Here is an 18,635-nt window from a genome sequence, read left to right as displayed (position 1 = left end):
AAACCCTTTTTTATTTACTATAAGTAAATTTTGTTAAAATCTTAAAATACTAGTTAAGGTGAAAGCACTCTTCTATAGCAAGAATCAAGTTGAGACTTGAGGTCTTTCTTTGTTTCTACCATAGTATTTGGGGGTCATGGACTTATTTCTGGCTTTGTAGGTCTCTAGATTGCTTGCATATATTTTTTAAAGAATATATTCAAAATTTCTTTGTTTCCCTGTTTTGGAAAAAGAAATTATTTGTATAATGTTCCTTCTTTCCTGGCAAAACGAATTATAGAAATATAAATATGAACACACCTTAAACAAAATGAAATTTGCTCTGTCTTGAAAATTTATTCACGTAAAATACTTTGTATACAGTATGTACTTACTTGTTTTTAATAACTAATTTTTCTTGGAAATAATTTTTTTTATTCATTCAATTTTATTCAATTTATTTTATTCAATTTTCATTCAAGATGAGCCAAAACAGAGATTTAAATATGCTTCTGATGTCTTTGGTCCTTAAAAAGCATTAGATTAGGAATCAAGCCATATGAGTTCATCTTGACTTTGCCATATGTGATTTAGTATGAGTCATGTAACCTTTCTGGCCCCTAATTTTCTTATCTATAAAAAATGACTAAAGACTAGTTCTTTCATTTCAGCATTTAATAATCCCATAATTATAAGCATATATGTGTATATGTACACACATGTATGTATGTATAATGATGCACAGTGTCATAGGACCATATTAGAATTCTATATATTTTGAGACTGTATGGAATAAAAGTAGTTTCTGAAGCTTAATATCTTGTTAACGCATTCCACATTGGACAGAAACATTATTTTTCTCTCTCTCTCTCTCTTTCTTTTCTTTTCTTTCTTTCTTTTTCTTTCTTTCTCTTTCTTTCTTTCTTTCTTTCTTTCTTTCTTCCTTCCTTCCTTCCTTCCTTCCTTCCTTCCTTCCTTCCTTTCTTTCTTTCTTTCTTTCTTTCTTTCTTTCTTTCTTTCTTTCCTTTCTTTCTTTCTTTCTTTCTTTCTTTCTTTCTTTCTTTCTTTCTTTCTTTCTTTCTTTCTCTTTCTTTCTCTTCTTTCTTTCTTTCTTTCTTTCTTTTCTTTCTTTCTTTCTTTCTTTCTTTCTTTCTTTCTTTCTTTCTTTCTTTCTTTCTGTCTTCCTGTCTTCCTTCCTTCCTTTCCTTCCTTCCTTCCTTCCTTCCTTTCTTCCTTCCTTTCTTCCTTCCTTTCTTCCTTTCTTTCTGTCTGTCTGTCAATTTCTAATGCCTTTTCCATTGATGAGATCTTTATTTTAAAAAACTCTTTGATTTTTCTCACATTTATTGCTTCATTATTTTAGAAAATGTTTAGTAGTTTAACAATCAGTAACTTCATAAAATCAAGAGCTTGTTAAAGTCCCAATTTTCCCAAATAATTTTATTCAGTAAAAATGATTTATTCTATGTTTGCTATCTGCTAGAGAGCCATCCTTGTACTTTTAAAAGCATAGCAGGGGAAATTGACCTAATATATTGTTCCAAAATCCATTGTTCATTGCAAAGGAATGTCTGAAGGATCTCCTCATTTCACTTTGTGGCAATTTTATTCATAATTTCACATCATTCACACTGAAATTGCTTTTTTCACTTTGAATTATATTTTTGTAGTGGTGGTTATACATTGTTTTCGTGATTCTACTTCCATTACTTTGTCTAAATCTTTCCTTGTTCTGTTTTTATCCTATTCATTATTTCTTAAATACAGTTTGATAAATCCCAAAATATAAATTACTCAAGGGAGGACAAGTCCTATGCTAAAGCCATTTCCTTTTTAAAATTTATTTATTTTTTTTTTTTACATTTTTTAAAAAATTAATTCTATAATTATAACTTTTTTTTTTTGACAGTACATATGCATGGATAATTTTTTACAACATTATCCCTTGCACTCACATCTATTCTGAATTTTCTCTCCTTCCCTCCACCCCCTCCCCTAGATGGCAGGCAGTTCCATACATGTTAAATGTGCTGTAGTATACCCTAGATACAATATATGTGTGCAGAACCGAATTTCTTGTTGGCACAGGAAGAAGGTAAGAATAACCTGGGAAGAAAATCAGAAATGCAAACAGTTTACAGTGTTCCTTCTCTGGGTGTAGCGGATTCTGTCCATCATTGATCAATTGGAATTGGATTAGATCCTCTCTTTGTTGAAGATATCCACTTCCATCAGAATATATCCTCATACAGTATTGTTGTTGAAGTGTACAATGATCTCCTGGTTCTGCTCATTTCACTCAGCATCAGTTCATATAAGTCTCTCCAATCCTCTCTGTATTCATCCTGCTGGTCATTTCTTACAGAACAATAATATTCTATAGCATTCATATACCATAATTTACCCAACCATTCTCCAGTTGATGGGCATCCATTCATTTTCCAGTTTCTAGCCACTACAAAAAGAGCTGCCACAAACATTTTGGCACATAAGGTCCCTTTCCCTTCTTTAGTATTTCTTTGGGGTATAAGCCCAATAAGAGCACTGCTGGATCAAAGGGTATGCACAGTTTGATAACTTTTTGGGCATAATACCAGATTGTAGAGCCATTTCCTAATGGCTGATTTAAACACTGCAAATCAAGAAATGAAGTACTTTTGGATGATTTTCTGATCTTAAGAAGTAATGAAGACTAATAATACAGATGTATTTTAAAGTGGGTTGCCTGACTTGAATTTTAGAGTATGCTATAAGATCAGATACCATTAATAGCTATAGAGAAATACATGAAAATTAAGATAAAAAAGGAAACAGTTGATTGAGAAAAAAGCATTGTATCAAATTTTCTTGCTAATAATCTGATAAAAAATATATAGGCAACTAAAAAAAAATTAGGATATAGTGCAGGAACAATACTAAGTTACAGAAATAGGAAGTACTGAGTACCATGTGAAAGGAAGAAAGCGTAATTCAGTTCAACTGGACCGTGTGGGAAGAGAAGTAATCTGAAAAGATAAGTTGGGGCCCACTTACAGAAGAGCTTTAAAAAGTAAAGTTTATATTTTATTGTAGAAGCAATAGGGATTCAGTGCAATTTAAGTAGTGGTATAAAAAAAAAAAAGGAAAAGCAAAAACTTTTTAATAAAATAGGTGTAATCCAATAAAGCAAATTTGGTTATGTCCAAAACTATATCTCATTCTATATAAGTTATTCATTTCTTGGTCCAGAAATGGAATAGATTGTAACTGGGGCTCCCTGAAATCAGCAAAGGAGACTAAGAAGGAGTCATCAGAGAGGAGAAACAGGAGAGATTGCTGTCTTGAAAACCTAGAGAAAAGAGTATCAAGGATAAGAGAATGATCAACAGTTTCAAAGGCTGCAGAGAGGTGTAGGAGAGTGAGAATTGAGGTGAATGAGAATGAATTGGTAAATCACTGGATTTGACAACTAAGAAATTGTCAGTAACTTTGGAGAGAATAGTGGAATGATAGGGTTGGAAGCCAGACTTTATAAGGTTTAAGAAGAGAGAACAGAAGGAGGAAAAAGTGGAAGCATATATTGCAGATGCTTTTCTTTCCTCTCCCTTTCCCCTTTTCTTTTTTTTCCTCTGTAGTATTTTATTTTTCCAAATACATGCAAAGATAGTTTTCACCATTCATTTTTGTAAGATTTTGTGTCCTAAGTTTTTTCTCCTTCCCTTAGCTCCATCCTCCCCAAGGCATCAAACAATCTTATATAAGTTATACAGGTATTATAGTTGGGGAGAATACAGGCCTTTTAAACCAACAGGACAGTGTCCAGTGCAAACAGCTCCAGTGTAATTGCCAGATGATGAGAGGAGATTTAGAAAGTGGTAAATAGAAGGAAATTAGATAGGTTAACTGCCTGGCAGAGAGGGTTTGCTTGTATTTTTACAGACAGAGAAGGAAACAGTTGGTGGCAACAAGCATCTGGAGAGAGACAGGAAAAGGAGAAAAACCTCAAAACAAAGGAGAAGACCTAAGAACAAAATCTGCAGGAATCATTGGATTCCCTAATACAAGATAAGACTGTTAAAGGACTTGAAAACTATCAGGGATCATTGGATTCCTTTTGGACTATTTCTAGGACTTATGGACACGTATCAATTCCTCATGTTGATTCATGTTATTTGTTACATCACTTCTAGCCTGTGTTATATTGCTACATGTTTATGTAATTTATGTAATTATGTGTAATACCTCCCATATTGATGGATTTATGTATACCTGTTTCAAGGTCATGACCAGCCTATGTGGTTACGTTTCTTGCTCAGTACGAGAGGAACCCATAGGTTCAGACATTTGGTGTATGTGCTTGGCTGAGGAGCCAAGGGGGCGAAGCTACCATCTGTGGGATTATAACTGAATGCCTTTAAGTCAGAATCCCCCCTAAGCGTGATGATACCGCAGCGCCGAGGAGCCTCAGTGGGCCATGGATAGCCAGGCCTCCGTGCCTCCTCCCCTCGCTCTGGCAGGGGGGGTCTCGAGGGTCGGGCCCGGTACGGTGGGCTGTTGGCGCCAGGGGCTGGAGAGTGGCTGCGAAGGGGGCTGTCTCTCGCCTGGAGTGCAGCGCATGTTCATGGGGCACCTGGTGCTAAATCATTCATAGAATGATTTATGTTCTAAATCAAAAGAAAAGGGGAGAAGTTAGGATTCTTACAAGGTACTTATGCACTTAGTTCACGCCTTTAAAGGAGTTTACAGGAGTTTACATTGGTCAACATATTAGACTCACACCTTTAGAGAGCATATAAAAGCCCACACTCTGGGAGAAGGAGTTAAGATTTCATTCCAACTTGCGAAGGTCTAGTCTAGCTCCTCTTGTCAGGATAAGCAAAAGTCCTTGCCCCACGTGTGGACGCCAAATGTAGCGAGCTGTCGTCTCCAGAAGCTGCCGGATCGCTCTCTGGGAAGAGATCTGCTGTATCTACTCAAATCTCTTGGACAGATTCTTCTTCCTGTAGAGAGCCCCGTCAGCCCTGATGTAATGCAGAGACTTCTCCTCTTCCTGGAGTGCTGTCCTCCAGCTCTTGTCCTTCCCCAGTCCAATCTGCTCTCCAGGCCCAACGTTGCCTCTTTTATCCTCCCAGAGAATGGGCGTGGGATAATGCAAGGGCTTCTGGGAACAACCACTTCAACCAATGAGCTTGCTCCTTCTAGGATTCCTAAGGTGTAAACTCCCTTTACAGGTCTGAGCCAGAGAACTGTCAAGTCAACCTGAGTTCTCACCTTGTAATTGTCCAGACAACCTGAATTCTCACCTTGTCACTGTCCAGACAACCTGAGTTCTCACCTAGTAATCCTAACACCAACTTCCATGTTCGTGGTGGTTGGAGACATTCGGACAAGAGCTCTTGGGAACCAGAGAGAGAGGCCTCTAAGAAAGCTAGCTGAGCTCCAAGTAAAGGAGACAAGACTTGAAGGAGAAAATAAAGGTTCTGGAGATAAGATTTGAAAAGAGACAGTAAAGGATTTTAATTCCTGGCTGCATTTTGGGATTATTGAACTGAACTGTAAAGAAGACTGCCTTCAGAAGCTCCCCAAGAAATCCTGCTCCCAGAAAACGGCTAGAGTCTAGAGAAACAGAACATCACAATAGTTGATCATCATATAAACTTGCTGTTACTGTATACATTGTTCTGGTTCTGCTCACTTCATTTTGCAGTTCTTATAATTCTTTCCAGTCTTTCTGAAATCAGCATCATTTCTTATAGATCAGTAATATTCTGTTACATTCATATATCATAATATATCCCACCATTTTCCAATTGATGACCATCATGTGTGGTCTTTTCAAAAAGTTTACTTACAAAGACTAAAGAGATATAGGATGAAAAGATCATGTGAGGGTCTTTTCAGAATAGAAGTGTTTATTGGCAGTAGGAAAACAACCAGCAGGGAGGGAGGCATTAGAAATCAGTAAAAGAGTTGGATAATAGAGGAAGCAATCTGTTGAAGGAGGTTAGATGAAATGGGATTGTGTGAACAAGTAGAGGTAAAAAGTCTTGGTAAAGAGTAAGGTCTCTTAAAGGTCACTTCAGATCATGTGAAATGGGTGAAAGGAAGACAGTGGCAGGAAGCAACTGAGTGAAAGGAGAAAAGGAAAGAAAAGAACTCATTGTGGATGACCTCATTTTTTTTTTCCTGTAAAAATGAGGCAAGATATTCTTAGTAGTCCATAGATTTCACCAGATTGCCAACTGAATCTATGACTCTTCCTCCCCCCCCCAAAAAAAAAATTGCTGATGAACTACAGTTTTCCCAAGTTGATTATATCCCTTAAGGTTTGTTTGTTTGTTTCTGGATTTTAAAATAATAGGAGTTTTTGGACCATTAAAGCATATTTATCTTCATCTCTTAAATAAATTTAATTTTATTACTTTCATTTCCAAATTTTCTTCTTTTCATCTTCCTTTCCCTCATCCATTGGGAAAGTAAGAAACAACCCATTACAGGTTTGTGTGTGTGTATATACATGCATACACACACAAAAAAAAAAAAAAATATATATATATATATATATATATATATATATATAATATATACACACTACACACAAAAGAAATTCCCTTTATTCTTGTCCAAGGTGGGGGAAAACATTAAGCACTTTTTATGTATAAACACTGTTAAGAGATAATAGTTTGGTTTAGATCCCTATCTTCATGGAGCCTAGTCTATGTCTAAGATTATTAGTTTAACCAAGTTTATTTCCTATATTTTCTATTCTTATTCTTTTACTCCTTTCCATTTCATTTTTATCAGTTTACTTCTTGAGTCTTTGTTCAAGGTAATTTATTAAATACAGATTTTCATTTTTGTTCATTTAGTACAAAATAGGAATTATTATGAACATAAATATTTCATAACTTTAAGGATCCCTTATTCTATTTTGGCTATTATTTCCTCTAATACAGATTACAACCCCTCTACAACTTTTTTGTAGGTGGCAATGAAGCTTTCCAGACTTGAATACAACTCACAAAATTCCCTTGCCTTTACATATTTTAGCACAGGGTCTGTGCACAAAATCTTCTGCATTACTGCATTATTCATAGTTTAGCACCTTTCCCATAAAGGTATCAGAGTGTGATATAGTTATTCTATTTGGCATGATAGAGCTATAGGTTCAAGATTTGCCATCAACAATGTTCCATTCTTAGCAATGATTATATATTTATCAATGAAAAAAAGAAAAATTTTCCTTTACATATTCTATATTTGACAAGAGGGAAGAAGGTAGTTATACTTGATCTTTAAAGTTCCTAAAAATTACAGAAAAGAGCACTAAACTGAGAGTTAGCTGATAAAGTTCTTATTTCCCCTTTGCCACTGATAAATTATTTTACTTTGTGCATGTATTTGGAAAAATAAAATACTCTTGAGGGGGAAAAATATATATAGTAACATATATTGGGAAAACAGAAATGCAAATCAAAATAAACTTGAGGTTTCACCTCACATCCTGCAACATAGCAAAAATGACCTCCTAAAAATGGCATTAAACGTTTTAGGCCACAATTTCCTCATGAAAAATGAAGAACACTAAAGGTAAATTGAGATGACCAATGGTCTTAAAGCACATGGAAAGTTTACAATTCCTTTATTTGCCTCTGAAAAGAACCTGTAAATTGATCATTTGTTAAACTGCAGTGTCTTGTCTTCTGGTTCCATTTATAGTGAGACTGTTAGTATTGACATGGCTTATTTCCTCAAAAATGTCTAGTAACTACTTAACTATTTAACAACAATCTCTCATGTAGAATATCAAGTTAGAATAATGTTTTTAGGTGCTCTGAATAATATACTGATTCTTAAAGGTGCCCTCTTCCTGTTTTTTTCTGTTTTTCTTCCTCCAATGATGGAAGCTGCTCATGTAAATTGATCATTTGTTAAACTGCAGTGTCTTGTCTTCTGGTTCCATTTATAGTGAGACTGTTAGTATTGACATGGCTTATTTCCTCAAAAATGTCTAGTAACTACTTAACTATTTAACAACAATCTCTCATGTAGAATATCAAGTTAGAATAATGTTTTTAGGTGCTCTGAATAATATACTGATTCTTAAAGGTGCCCTCTTCCTGTTTTTTTCTGTCTTTCTTCCTCCAATGATGGAAGCTGCTCAAAACTGAAAGCTTTTGTAATTTTTAACTGTTTCATTGATACTCCAGCTATATATTCATCACTTAGTGATCACACTGCTAGTGGAAAACTTTTCCAAATTTAACAAAAGTCCAGTTTTCAGATCACAGAATCTGTGGTAAGAATTTTTCCAACTTGTGCTCTTGTGGTTTTGTCATCATCAAAATGATTTTTTTTTTGCTATGTTTATTGTTTCCGCTTATATTGTTGTAGGTACTATGTATATGATTAATTTGTTCAAATAGACTCTCTTCAACTTGCATCAATTCATGTACATTTTTCTGTGTCTCTCTAAATTCATCACACATAATTTTAAAAAAATATTTTTATTTCATTAAATATTTCCCAATTACATGTTTAAAAAATTAACATTTTTAAAAGAAATTTGAGTTTCAAGTTCTCTCCCCTCCTTCACACTCTTGAGAAAGGCAAGCAACATTATATTAATTCTGGAACACATCATTTCTCACAGCACAGTAATATTGTATTAAAACACCACAATTTGTTTATTCATTCCCCAATGGATGGGCCTTCATTTTGTTTCTAATTCTTAGTTATAACCCCCCCCCAAAAAAAAAATACTGCTATAAATATTTTGGGGCATATGATGACTTTTTTCTTAACAATAGCTTATTTGTGGTATAAGCCCAGGATTAGAATCTCTGATTGAAAGGTTATGGGCATTAGTCACTTAATTTGCTTAATTTCAAATTACTTCCAATATTGTACCATTTCATAGATCCACCAGTAATGTATTAGTATATAACTTATCTTTCCACAACCCCTCTGAGGTATTGCTATTTTTGGAGGTCATTTTTGCTATTTTGCAGGGAGTGCAGTAAAACCTCAAGTTTATTTTGACTTTCATTTCTTTCCTTCCCAATGTATCTGTTAATATGTTTCTTTTTTTCCCTTAATAGTATTTTATTTTTCCAATTACATGTAAAGCTAGTTTTCAATATTCATTTTTATAAGATTTTGTGTTACATATTTTTTTCTCCTTTCCTCCTTTACCTTCCTCCTCCCTAATACAGCCAACAACAGTCTGGTACAGGTTATGCATATTTTTAAATGTTTCCATGTTTGTCCTGTAGAAGAAAAATTAAACCAAAAAATAAGAAATTATAGAAAAAAAGCAATAGTCTTTCCAGGCTTCTCTGAAATCAGCCTGCTCATTTCTTATAGAACATAGTATTCCATTACATTCATATATTTATTCAGCCATTCATACAATTTTTAATAACCAGCTTTTAGTTTTATCATATTGTTCACTTTCCATCTTAATCAATGTTTCCATGAATCAATGTTGTCTTTACAGAAGCTTTTCAGTTTCAGGCAATCAAAATTAAATATTTTATCTTTTATAATTGCCTTTATCTCTTCTTTGATTAAGAATACATCTACCATTTGTAGCTAGGAGAAGCATATGATCCATTTTTCTTCTAATTTTTTTAATGACCTCTAATATTAAGATCAGGTATCTACTTAGAATGTTTTGGGAGTATGGTTTAAGGTATTGATCTGATTTCTTCCAGACTGCTTCCCTGTTTTCCCATTAGTGGTTTTTTGTTGTTGTTTTTTTTTTTGTTTGTTTGTTTGTTTTGCTGAGGCAATTGGGGTTAAGTGACTTGCCCAGGGTCACACAGCAAGGCTAGGAAGTATTAAGTGTCTGAGTCCAGATTTGAACTCAGGTCCTTCTGACTTCAGGGGTGGTCTTCTATCCCATTGCACCACCTAGCTGCGCCCCATTAGTTTTTATCAAAAGAGATTTTCCTCCTAGATAAATTTGTTTTTCACTTTACCAAACATTTGGTTATTGAGTTTTGTTGTTTCTGAATTTCCTTTGTATAGCCTATTCCATTGTTTCATTTGACTATTTAACTAACAAACCAGATATTTTTGATGACTGCTACTTTATAATGTAGTATGAAGTCTAGAATAGCTATTCCCTCTGCATCTTTACTTTTATTTCCCTTGATATTTTTAATCTTTTGTTTTCCTAAATGAATCTTGTTATTATTTTATCAAATTCTGTAAAATATCTCCTACTTGATTTGATTGATAATAACATTAAAAGTGTAGATTAATTTTGGCATTATAATTTTTATTATATTGGAATAGCCTATCCATGAACACTGAATCTTACTCCAGTTATTTTTATTTTTTTAGGGAAAGCTTTGTAATTGAATCTATACAACTCTTGTATTTTGGGAGGGAGGTTAATCCCAGATATTTTATGCATTTTTTTGTAGCTATTTGGAATGGTATTTCTCTTATTGCTTCTTGTGTTTTGCTATTATGTGGAAATGCTGTTGGTTTTTGAGTATTTTATAGCAACTTTACTGAAACTATTGTCTCATTATTTTTGCTGATTCCTTGGAGATTTCCAAATCAGCCATCAGATTATAATGTCCTTTCTTTTACTTATCCCTCTTTTCCTTTAATTTTTCTTTGTCTGCTATTGCTAGCATTTTCACAACACTTTCAAGTAATAGTGGGGTGACAATGCATACTTGATTCACTTCTGTTTGTTGGGGAAAGTTCTGGTATATCCCCATGGTATATGTTGTTTTTCTTTTTAAATAGATATTTTAAATATTTTTAAAAAGATTTCTGTCTGCCCATACTTAATAGGGTTTTTAATCACAAAAACTTGATCCTGTTAAAGTACTTTTTTCTGCATAAGTTGAAATGATCATGTGGTTTTGAATGTTTTAGTTTTTAATATAATTTATTTTGTAGACTGTTTTCCTAATGTTGAATCATTTTTTCATCCCTGGTATAAATTCTCCTTCATTTTAATACTGATTTCTTGGATAAATTGTTTCAGTCTTTGGATTTTATTTCATTTTTGAGTCAGTCTTCATTAATGATATTGTCCTATGGTTTTCTTTCTGAGCATTGATTTATGTATTAGAATAATTGTTTTATAAAGAGATTCTGATAGTTTGTGAGAATAATTTGTAAAGTTTGAGTACTGTTCTTTTAATAATAGCTTTTTATTTTCAAATTATATACAAAGATAGTTTTCAGCATTCATCCTTGCAAAACCTTGCGTTCCCAATTTTTCTCCCTCTACTCCTCCATCTTCTCCCCTAGACAAATAATCCAATATATGTTAAATATGTGCAGTTCTTTTACACGTATTTCCACATTTATCATGCTACACACACAAAAATCAGAACAGACAAAAAACACAAAAAGCAAGCAAACAACAATTAGGTTAAAATACTATGCTGTGATCCACATTCAGCCCTCTTTTTTGCATCTGTTCTTTAAAATTTTAATAGATAGTTTGCTTATTATCTCAAAGGAGAGAAGGGTAGAATTTAGAACTCAAAATGAGTAATTGGTGAAAAATAAAATATTACATTAAAAAAGGTTTGACAGAATTCTCCTGTGAATTCTTAAGGACCAGGAAAAAAAAATATATATATATATTCATATATATATATATTTATAGCTGGATCTGTTTCCTTTTCTGAGATGCTGTGATTTCACTTTTTAAGTTGTGGATGATTATTTTTTTACTCTAGAGTTTTCTGTGCAAAGATACTAGAGTAGTTTGCCCTCCAGCTCTTTTTACAATTGAGGAAACTGAGGCAAACAGGGTACTTGCCTAGAGTCTTATAGCAATTTTTGAGATTGGAATTGAACTCAAGAAGATTGAGTCTTTCAGAATTTAGGGCCTGCAGTCTATCTTCTGCACCATCTAGCAAGTGATTTCACCTTACTTGTTCGCTGTTTGATGATTTGATTTTCTGCTTTCTTTTTAGTCAAATTTAGTTAAGGAGTGATGAATTTTAATAGTCTTTTCAAAGAAACACCTTTTAATTTTAGTTATCATTTGTGAGGGAGGGGTTTCTTCCATTGTCTATTCTTTAATTTTTAAGATCTCATCTGTTGTGCCTATTTTGTATTTGTTAACCCTTTAATTTTTAAATTGCATATTCAATTCATTAGTCCTCTGTTTTTATCTTTGTTAATATATGATGGTAAGGATATGAGTTTTTCCTCTGAGAACTACTTTAACTACATCCTAGAAACCATGGCTTATTTGTTTCATGATTATGATTTTCTTTTACATAATTATAGTTTTTATGATTTATTTTTTGACCCACTCATTTAAGATTTCATTGTTAAATCTCCTGTTTGGGGCTATATTTTTTATGATTTTTGAACCAATATTTCTTTATTGCATTATAAATCTCTAATGAATATATTAGCTATTTCTCCATTTTCACATTTGTTTGCAACATCTGTGTTAGTACATGGTCAATTTTTGCAAAATTAAATTTTTATAATTTTGTAAAATTTTGAAAATGTTCTATGTGTTCAAAAAAAAGGAGCATACTCTTTTGCTTCTTAGTTCTAGTTTTTCCAGAAATTTGTTCAGCTCTGTATTTTCTTTTTTATTTTTCCCTTTCTTTTCCCCTTTAGCTAGTCCTGTTAAGTAGTTTTTAAAATTACATTCTTTATATTTCTTCCCAAAAAGAATTTCTCTCATTCTCCTCCTCCATTTATTGATAGGAGCATTCATGAATGGAATCATTCCTACCTCCGAAATAAATCATGCTCCCTTTCCCCCTTCCTTCTCACTCATAATTGTTGAGGCTTTTCTCTGAGTTCATAGATCTTTCTTGCCCATATCACACACTTTTTGTGCTCTTACTTTCTCCCTCTTTTATATATATGTTCCCTTATTATAATGTAATCTTATTAAAGAAGCTTTGTAAATAGATTCTCTATGATATTCACATAATGGTCTTCTTTCCCTCTACCAGTTTTCCACTTTTCAACCCCTATAGCACAGTCTCCTTGGGTACATAAGTGTGTTTATGTTGTCACTCTGCTATTGATCTTGCCTGCTTTTTCACTCTTCCTGCATTCTTTTTAGAAATCTTTCTAACTTTATTATTGAACTTCATCTTTTGTTCTATTTGGTTGTGATCACTCTGGGCTGCATTTTTAGCTCCAGTACTCTTTGAAAACATTATTTCATTCCCTCTTCCTTTTTCCAGTGTGTATGTAGTCAGTCTTATTTTATTGGAATGTTCTTTCCTTTATATTTGAAAATCTTTTGCTGACTTGCAGAACTTGTTTCTGAATTAAATTGTTTAATTTAACCACTATGTGTCTTGAAGTTTGTAGTGTCTTGCGTTTTTTCCTGGATATATTTTGTGAATTCTCTCGATTGGAATTGTATTTTCTAAATTTAGAAATTCTGGGCAGTTCTCTTTTTATTATTTGAGTTATTATGGTGTGAGGTTTTTTGTCCTGCCATGTTTTTCGGGAAGACCTATGATCTTTGTCTCTATACATAGTCTTTGAGGTCCATATGTTTTGTTTACAATGCATTTGTTTTCTTTTAATTTTTTTTTCTTCTAGGTTGTTTTTCACTTATACTTACTTTTATATTTTCAGTATATTAGGAGTTTTTTGTTAAGCTTATGTGGTATGGCAAATCCAATTTACAAATACTCTGAGATATCTCAAGTGAAGAATAGAAGTGTTTATTCTTAGAATCTTGCAAGACATGAACTTCTCTAAACAGGGGTTCAGCCAGTGAGAAAGGTTAGTTTCCCCAGAGATTGAAATGAGTTATTACAGCGACCACAAGAATAATGCTTGGAAGTAACATGAACTTGTTAAATTTTGACATGAATTTTATGATGGTCAGTTTTGCAATTCTTTCAACTGTTTATCCTATTTCATTTTCCCAAATTCCCTAGATACACTGAATCTAAGTTATAAGTTCAATTTACCTTAGTTAATGATTTTATAAGAAACCATATAATCCCCCACAAAGAGGAGATTTGTTTAGAGGTAAGTAGTTCATTAAATTAGAATAACTAGGGAGACTTAGTTTACCTCAGGCTTCCTCAGTTTATAGTCCTTTTAGAATATCTCCAAGTCATTAAGGTCCTGGAGATCAGATATTTCTGCTAGAAGAGCAAGTCTTTTGTTCTCCTTCCCAGAGTCTTAATTTTTTTGAAATTGGGTCTGGAATTATCAAGTAATCAGTTTCCCTTTACACTCAGGCTGACTCATTTCTGATTCAAGCTTTTCTATTCTTACTATTTTTGCTATGCAGAACATAAATTTCTGTTTTCATTTAAACCACTCAGGAACTGTTATCTCGTGTTCTCAGATTTCTCAGGGTCCTATGTTTCATCAAGTATTGGATCATTTTCCTTTTGATGATTTGTTTATTGTTCAACTTCTAGAAAATTTCTTCTTCCTGAAATCTTTGGTACTTTCAGTGCATCCCTCTCCTTTCTTCTTCACTATTTTTCTTATCACTTACTTCCTTACTATCTTTTCCTAGTTGTTTCCTTGAGGGCTGAATTTCAGTGTCAGCTTCCTTCCATGATTATTTGTGATTCATGAGCTTGTTTCTGCCCCAGTTGACTTTTGGTTGACCAGAACTGACCCTAGTTGGATCCTGTGCCCACCTCAAGTTTGGTGGAATGTTTCACAGTCCCCAGCATACTGTGTCCTGTGCTGATGACTTTTCCCAGTGCTGAGTAAGTTCAGGGTCAGTGAAGAGAAGTTCCTGGGTTTATGCTTTATTTATTTTTAACCTTTTAGATTCCACGTATTCTAGAACATGGTGACAACTGATGTTGCTCTATTTTTGGTGCATATTTTTTTAAAAATAGATTTGAGAGGTTTGGGGGATTGCAGAAAATGTCTATATGACCCTTTTTAGTGACATTTTTTTCATTCTTTTGGTTCTCTTCCTACCTGTTCAACCATTCCTTCATTATTATTATTATTATTATATTGCTGCCTCATCCATCTCCTCCTAATTGTGTGTGTTTTATATGTGCTTTATTTTATATAGGTTCTGTTTTCTCAGTATATTCTTTTGTGATGTTATCAGTTCCTTTGGGTTCAATTATTTCCATAAAAATTACTCTCAAATCTGTTTTTAGTCCAAATCTCTCTCCTGAACTACATTTCCAAGTTAATAACTATATTTTTCATTAATTTTTGAGTTTCCCACTAATTCTAGAAGATTTTTAGCTTGTCCTTCACAATCTGCCTTAATTATAGTCATCTTCATACCAAATCATTATTTTCAAAAAGGTTTATGACTTTTCTTTCTAAGCTGCAAGCATGAGAAAGACACAGTTTCCCACAAAGACATTTCCACCTATATGTCACATAGACATCTCGGACTTAAATGTCCAAAATATAATTCATTTTTTCTTCCTTCCCATCTCCATTCTTTCCAGTCTTGCCATTTTGTATAGAATTTCTCAGTTCTACATTCTTAGAATTATAACTTCATTTTCCCTCCTTATATATCACCATATTCAGGTTTTGACAAGTCTTTCCACATCATCTTAAATGTCCTGCACAATCATTATACTAATTCAGTTACTTGTCACCAGGCTTATTGTAAATCACTCAGTCTCCCTGCTTCAGTCTCTCCCTTCTCTAATCTGTTGTTCAAATAATTAATTCAGCCAGCATTCTTGTTAAGTACTACTGTGCCAGGTGCTATACATACAAATGAGTAGTTACCTCACTTTGTAAACTTTTAAAGTGCTTTATAAATGCCAGCTATTATTATTGTGGCACCTAAATGAAACCATTGGATAGGGACCTGGACCCATAATCAGGAAGTCCTGAATTCAAACACACACTTAAATAGCTATGTGTCCCATTTTCCTCAACTGTAGAATGGATAACAGCTCCTACCTCCCAGGGTGGTTTTTAGAGCCAAATGAGATGTTTTAAAGAGTTCCTGGCATATAGGTGCTTAATAAATACTTGTTTTTTTCCTCCCTACCTCAGTAATTTTCTAGATACAGCTAATAATTTCCATTATTATAAGCCATACTTTTTCTTTCATATTTTCACTACTTTTTTGACCAAGATAGAAATGGGAAAATTGAGTTCATTAGTAAAATTGTGTAATAGTAATAAATAGTAATTGTGTAATAGAATTGTGTGAACTCTACCTGAAAAACTAGATAGAAATATTCTGTACATTGATTTCTATTAAGAGGGTCGCTAGGTGCAGGTGCAGTAGATGGAGCACCATTGAACTCAGGGGTTTGAATCTGGTCTCAGATACTTATCACTTCCTGGCTGTGTGACCCAGGGCAAGTCACTTAACCCCAATTGCCTCAGCAAAATAAAAATAAAAAGTCTTATATTAAGTCTTCTGATTTTATATATGGAATATTTTGAGGCTTCAAAGAATACTAATACTAAGACGTAAACATGTTTAATAATTGATAATTATATATTTTAGTCCCTGAAATGCATGTGAGCAATAATTACACTACTCTAAAACTGATGATAAAAATGTTACTATTCCTGATAGTGTGATGAAACTTTGACCTTCAAGCAGATGAATTACATACCTTTTTTCTTCCTAACCATTGCTTCCTGTCAGGCTCGTCTGGCTTCTTCGTACTACCCATCTAAATTTTAGACTTTCTGAGTCAAAGCAAGTATATGTCTTAACTCTTTCTGCTGTCTTTTATTCTGATAGGCTGCTGTTCCCACCTAAGTGCCTGAGAATAAGTTAAGAGGGATACTATCTGAAGAAACCATTTCAGGGAATAGAGGAAGCCATTGGTCATGGCTCAACCAACAACCTTTAAGTGCCATATCAGCAGGCAGCAGACCAAACAAAGCTGTATTTAGTTTCCCTGAGGATTACATAGAATTTTCAGTTACAAGACTAATTTATTAAATGTTTTTTTAATTTTAGTACGAGGATGTCGTCCTGGAAAGATTGTACAGATGACTGAAGCAGAGGTCCGAGGCTTGTGCATTAAATCTCGGGAGATATTCCTTAGTCAGCCTATACTTCTGGAGTTAGAAGCTCCCCTGAAAATTTGTGGTAGGTGACATGTATAAACTGATCATCTTCACTATTGTTTTAAATTTTTCACTCCTAGTCAAATTTGTTTGCATAATGGTTTGAAGACATGTTTAAAATTTATTATGTAATTGTAAAAAGCATCTTTAAATTTAGTCTTCTATTAAGTTATAAAATTATTGTAATTCTATTAAGGTTTAGACAGAATTTTGGGGTTTTATATGGGCTTTAAAATATCAGTTTTTTCTCATTTTAAACTGAATATTCTCATATTCAACTGAATAAGAAAAACACTTGTCACATATTGAGTACATTAGACTAGATAGTCACTGAGGGCCTCGACAACTCTAAAGATTCTTTGATTGGCTAATCAACTATAGCTAAAAAAGCTAAGTACAAAAATTTACACTATTAAAAAGAATAAAAGTTTGTTTTTTACAACTCTGTAGGCTTATTACCGGGTTGACTAATAGAGGAGTTTACAACCTGCATAAACAGAAGGATTCTCCATATAGATGAAATTACAGATTCTTGAAGTGTAGTTTTCATAAATAAAGTTTTTTTCTAATTTCTTTTTTTATTTCTCTAATTTGTTTCAATGGTCACATTTTACTTATTGTTTTTTCTTGAAAGCTTACAGTATTTTTTGACAAAAGTAATAAAACAGATATAAAATCACAAGTTCATGACTCATCACTTAGTGTGAGTTTCTATCAGTAAGTTTGAATGGGGAGACTTCATCCTCCCTTCCCCAATTGATTTATAATATTTGCCTTCTGCTGTAGCTATTCTTTTGTAGTGTTTTTCACTTTGATAAATAAAGACTTTTAGATTTCTTGGTTTTTACTTTTGCTTTAAAAAGGTCAGTTTAATTCATGTAAAATTTTTCTGGCTTTTACTTTTGTTTTCCAGAAGTCTTTAGTTGTGCTACATTGATTAAACCTGTTCATTGTGCCTTTAAAGTAGTTTTTTTTTTTTCCTTGTAATGATCTGTTTCAATTCATCAAGATCATCACATTCAAGGAAGAGTTTCAGAGGAATCAAAACAAATTTTTTTTTCCTAGTCGTATATTAATTTGAAATAAATTTCTTAATCTCAAAAAATAAAAAAATAAATCATTTTACTCTCAACATAAGCCTAATTGGACATCTCTTCTTTAAAAGTAATTTGCCTTTAAATTGATAAAGAAAATGTGGTTAACATTTTGTTCTCTAGGGTGTTAAAATGTTTTTGTTTATACTTTTTTTTTTTTTAAGTTTTCAACAAGATTTTTGTGTTCCAAATTTTTTCTCCTTGTCTCCTCTCTCCCCAAGACAGCAATTAATCTGATACAGATTATAAATAGTTTTATTTTATTTTTATGTGATAACATGATATATATTGAAAAGAATAGGTTGTACATAATTGATTTCACTTCTATTCCTCTTCATAATCCATTCTGGTTATACATATTTTTAAACGTATTTATACATTTGTCATGTTGTGCAAGAAAAATCAGACCCAAAAAATGGTAAAGTGAAAGGAAATGTGGCAGCTAAGTGACACAGTGGATAGAGCACCAACCCTGATGTCAGGAGGACCTGAGTTCAAATCTGAACTCAGATACTTCATACATCCTAGTTATGTGACCCTGGGCAAGTTAGAAAGAGA

The 18,635-nt window shown here is 33.1% G+C and overlaps 1 protein-coding gene across 1 annotated transcript in view; it reads left to right on the top strand.

The window, feature by feature from the left end:
• PPP1CB (protein phosphatase 1 catalytic subunit beta) overlaps positions 1–18,635 on the top strand; it is a 72,948-nt gene that overhangs the window by 27,243 nt on the left and 27,070 nt on the right. The window contains exon 2 of the mRNA XM_074288289.1: positions 16,874–17,005. Coding sequence (XP_074144390.1) covers positions 16,874–17,005 — 132 coding nt within the window. The remainder of the gene's footprint in view (positions 1–16,873; positions 17,006–18,635) is intronic.

The sequence above is a fragment of the Sminthopsis crassicaudata genome, chromosome 2, assembly GCF_048593235.1.
Source record: "Sminthopsis crassicaudata isolate SCR6 chromosome 2, ASM4859323v1, whole genome shotgun sequence".
NCBI classification, from domain to species: domain Eukaryota; kingdom Metazoa; phylum Chordata; class Mammalia; order Dasyuromorphia; family Dasyuridae; genus Sminthopsis; species Sminthopsis crassicaudata.
Note: the sequence above shows the minus strand (reverse complement) of the source record. Positions and strands in the feature narration are given on the sequence as shown.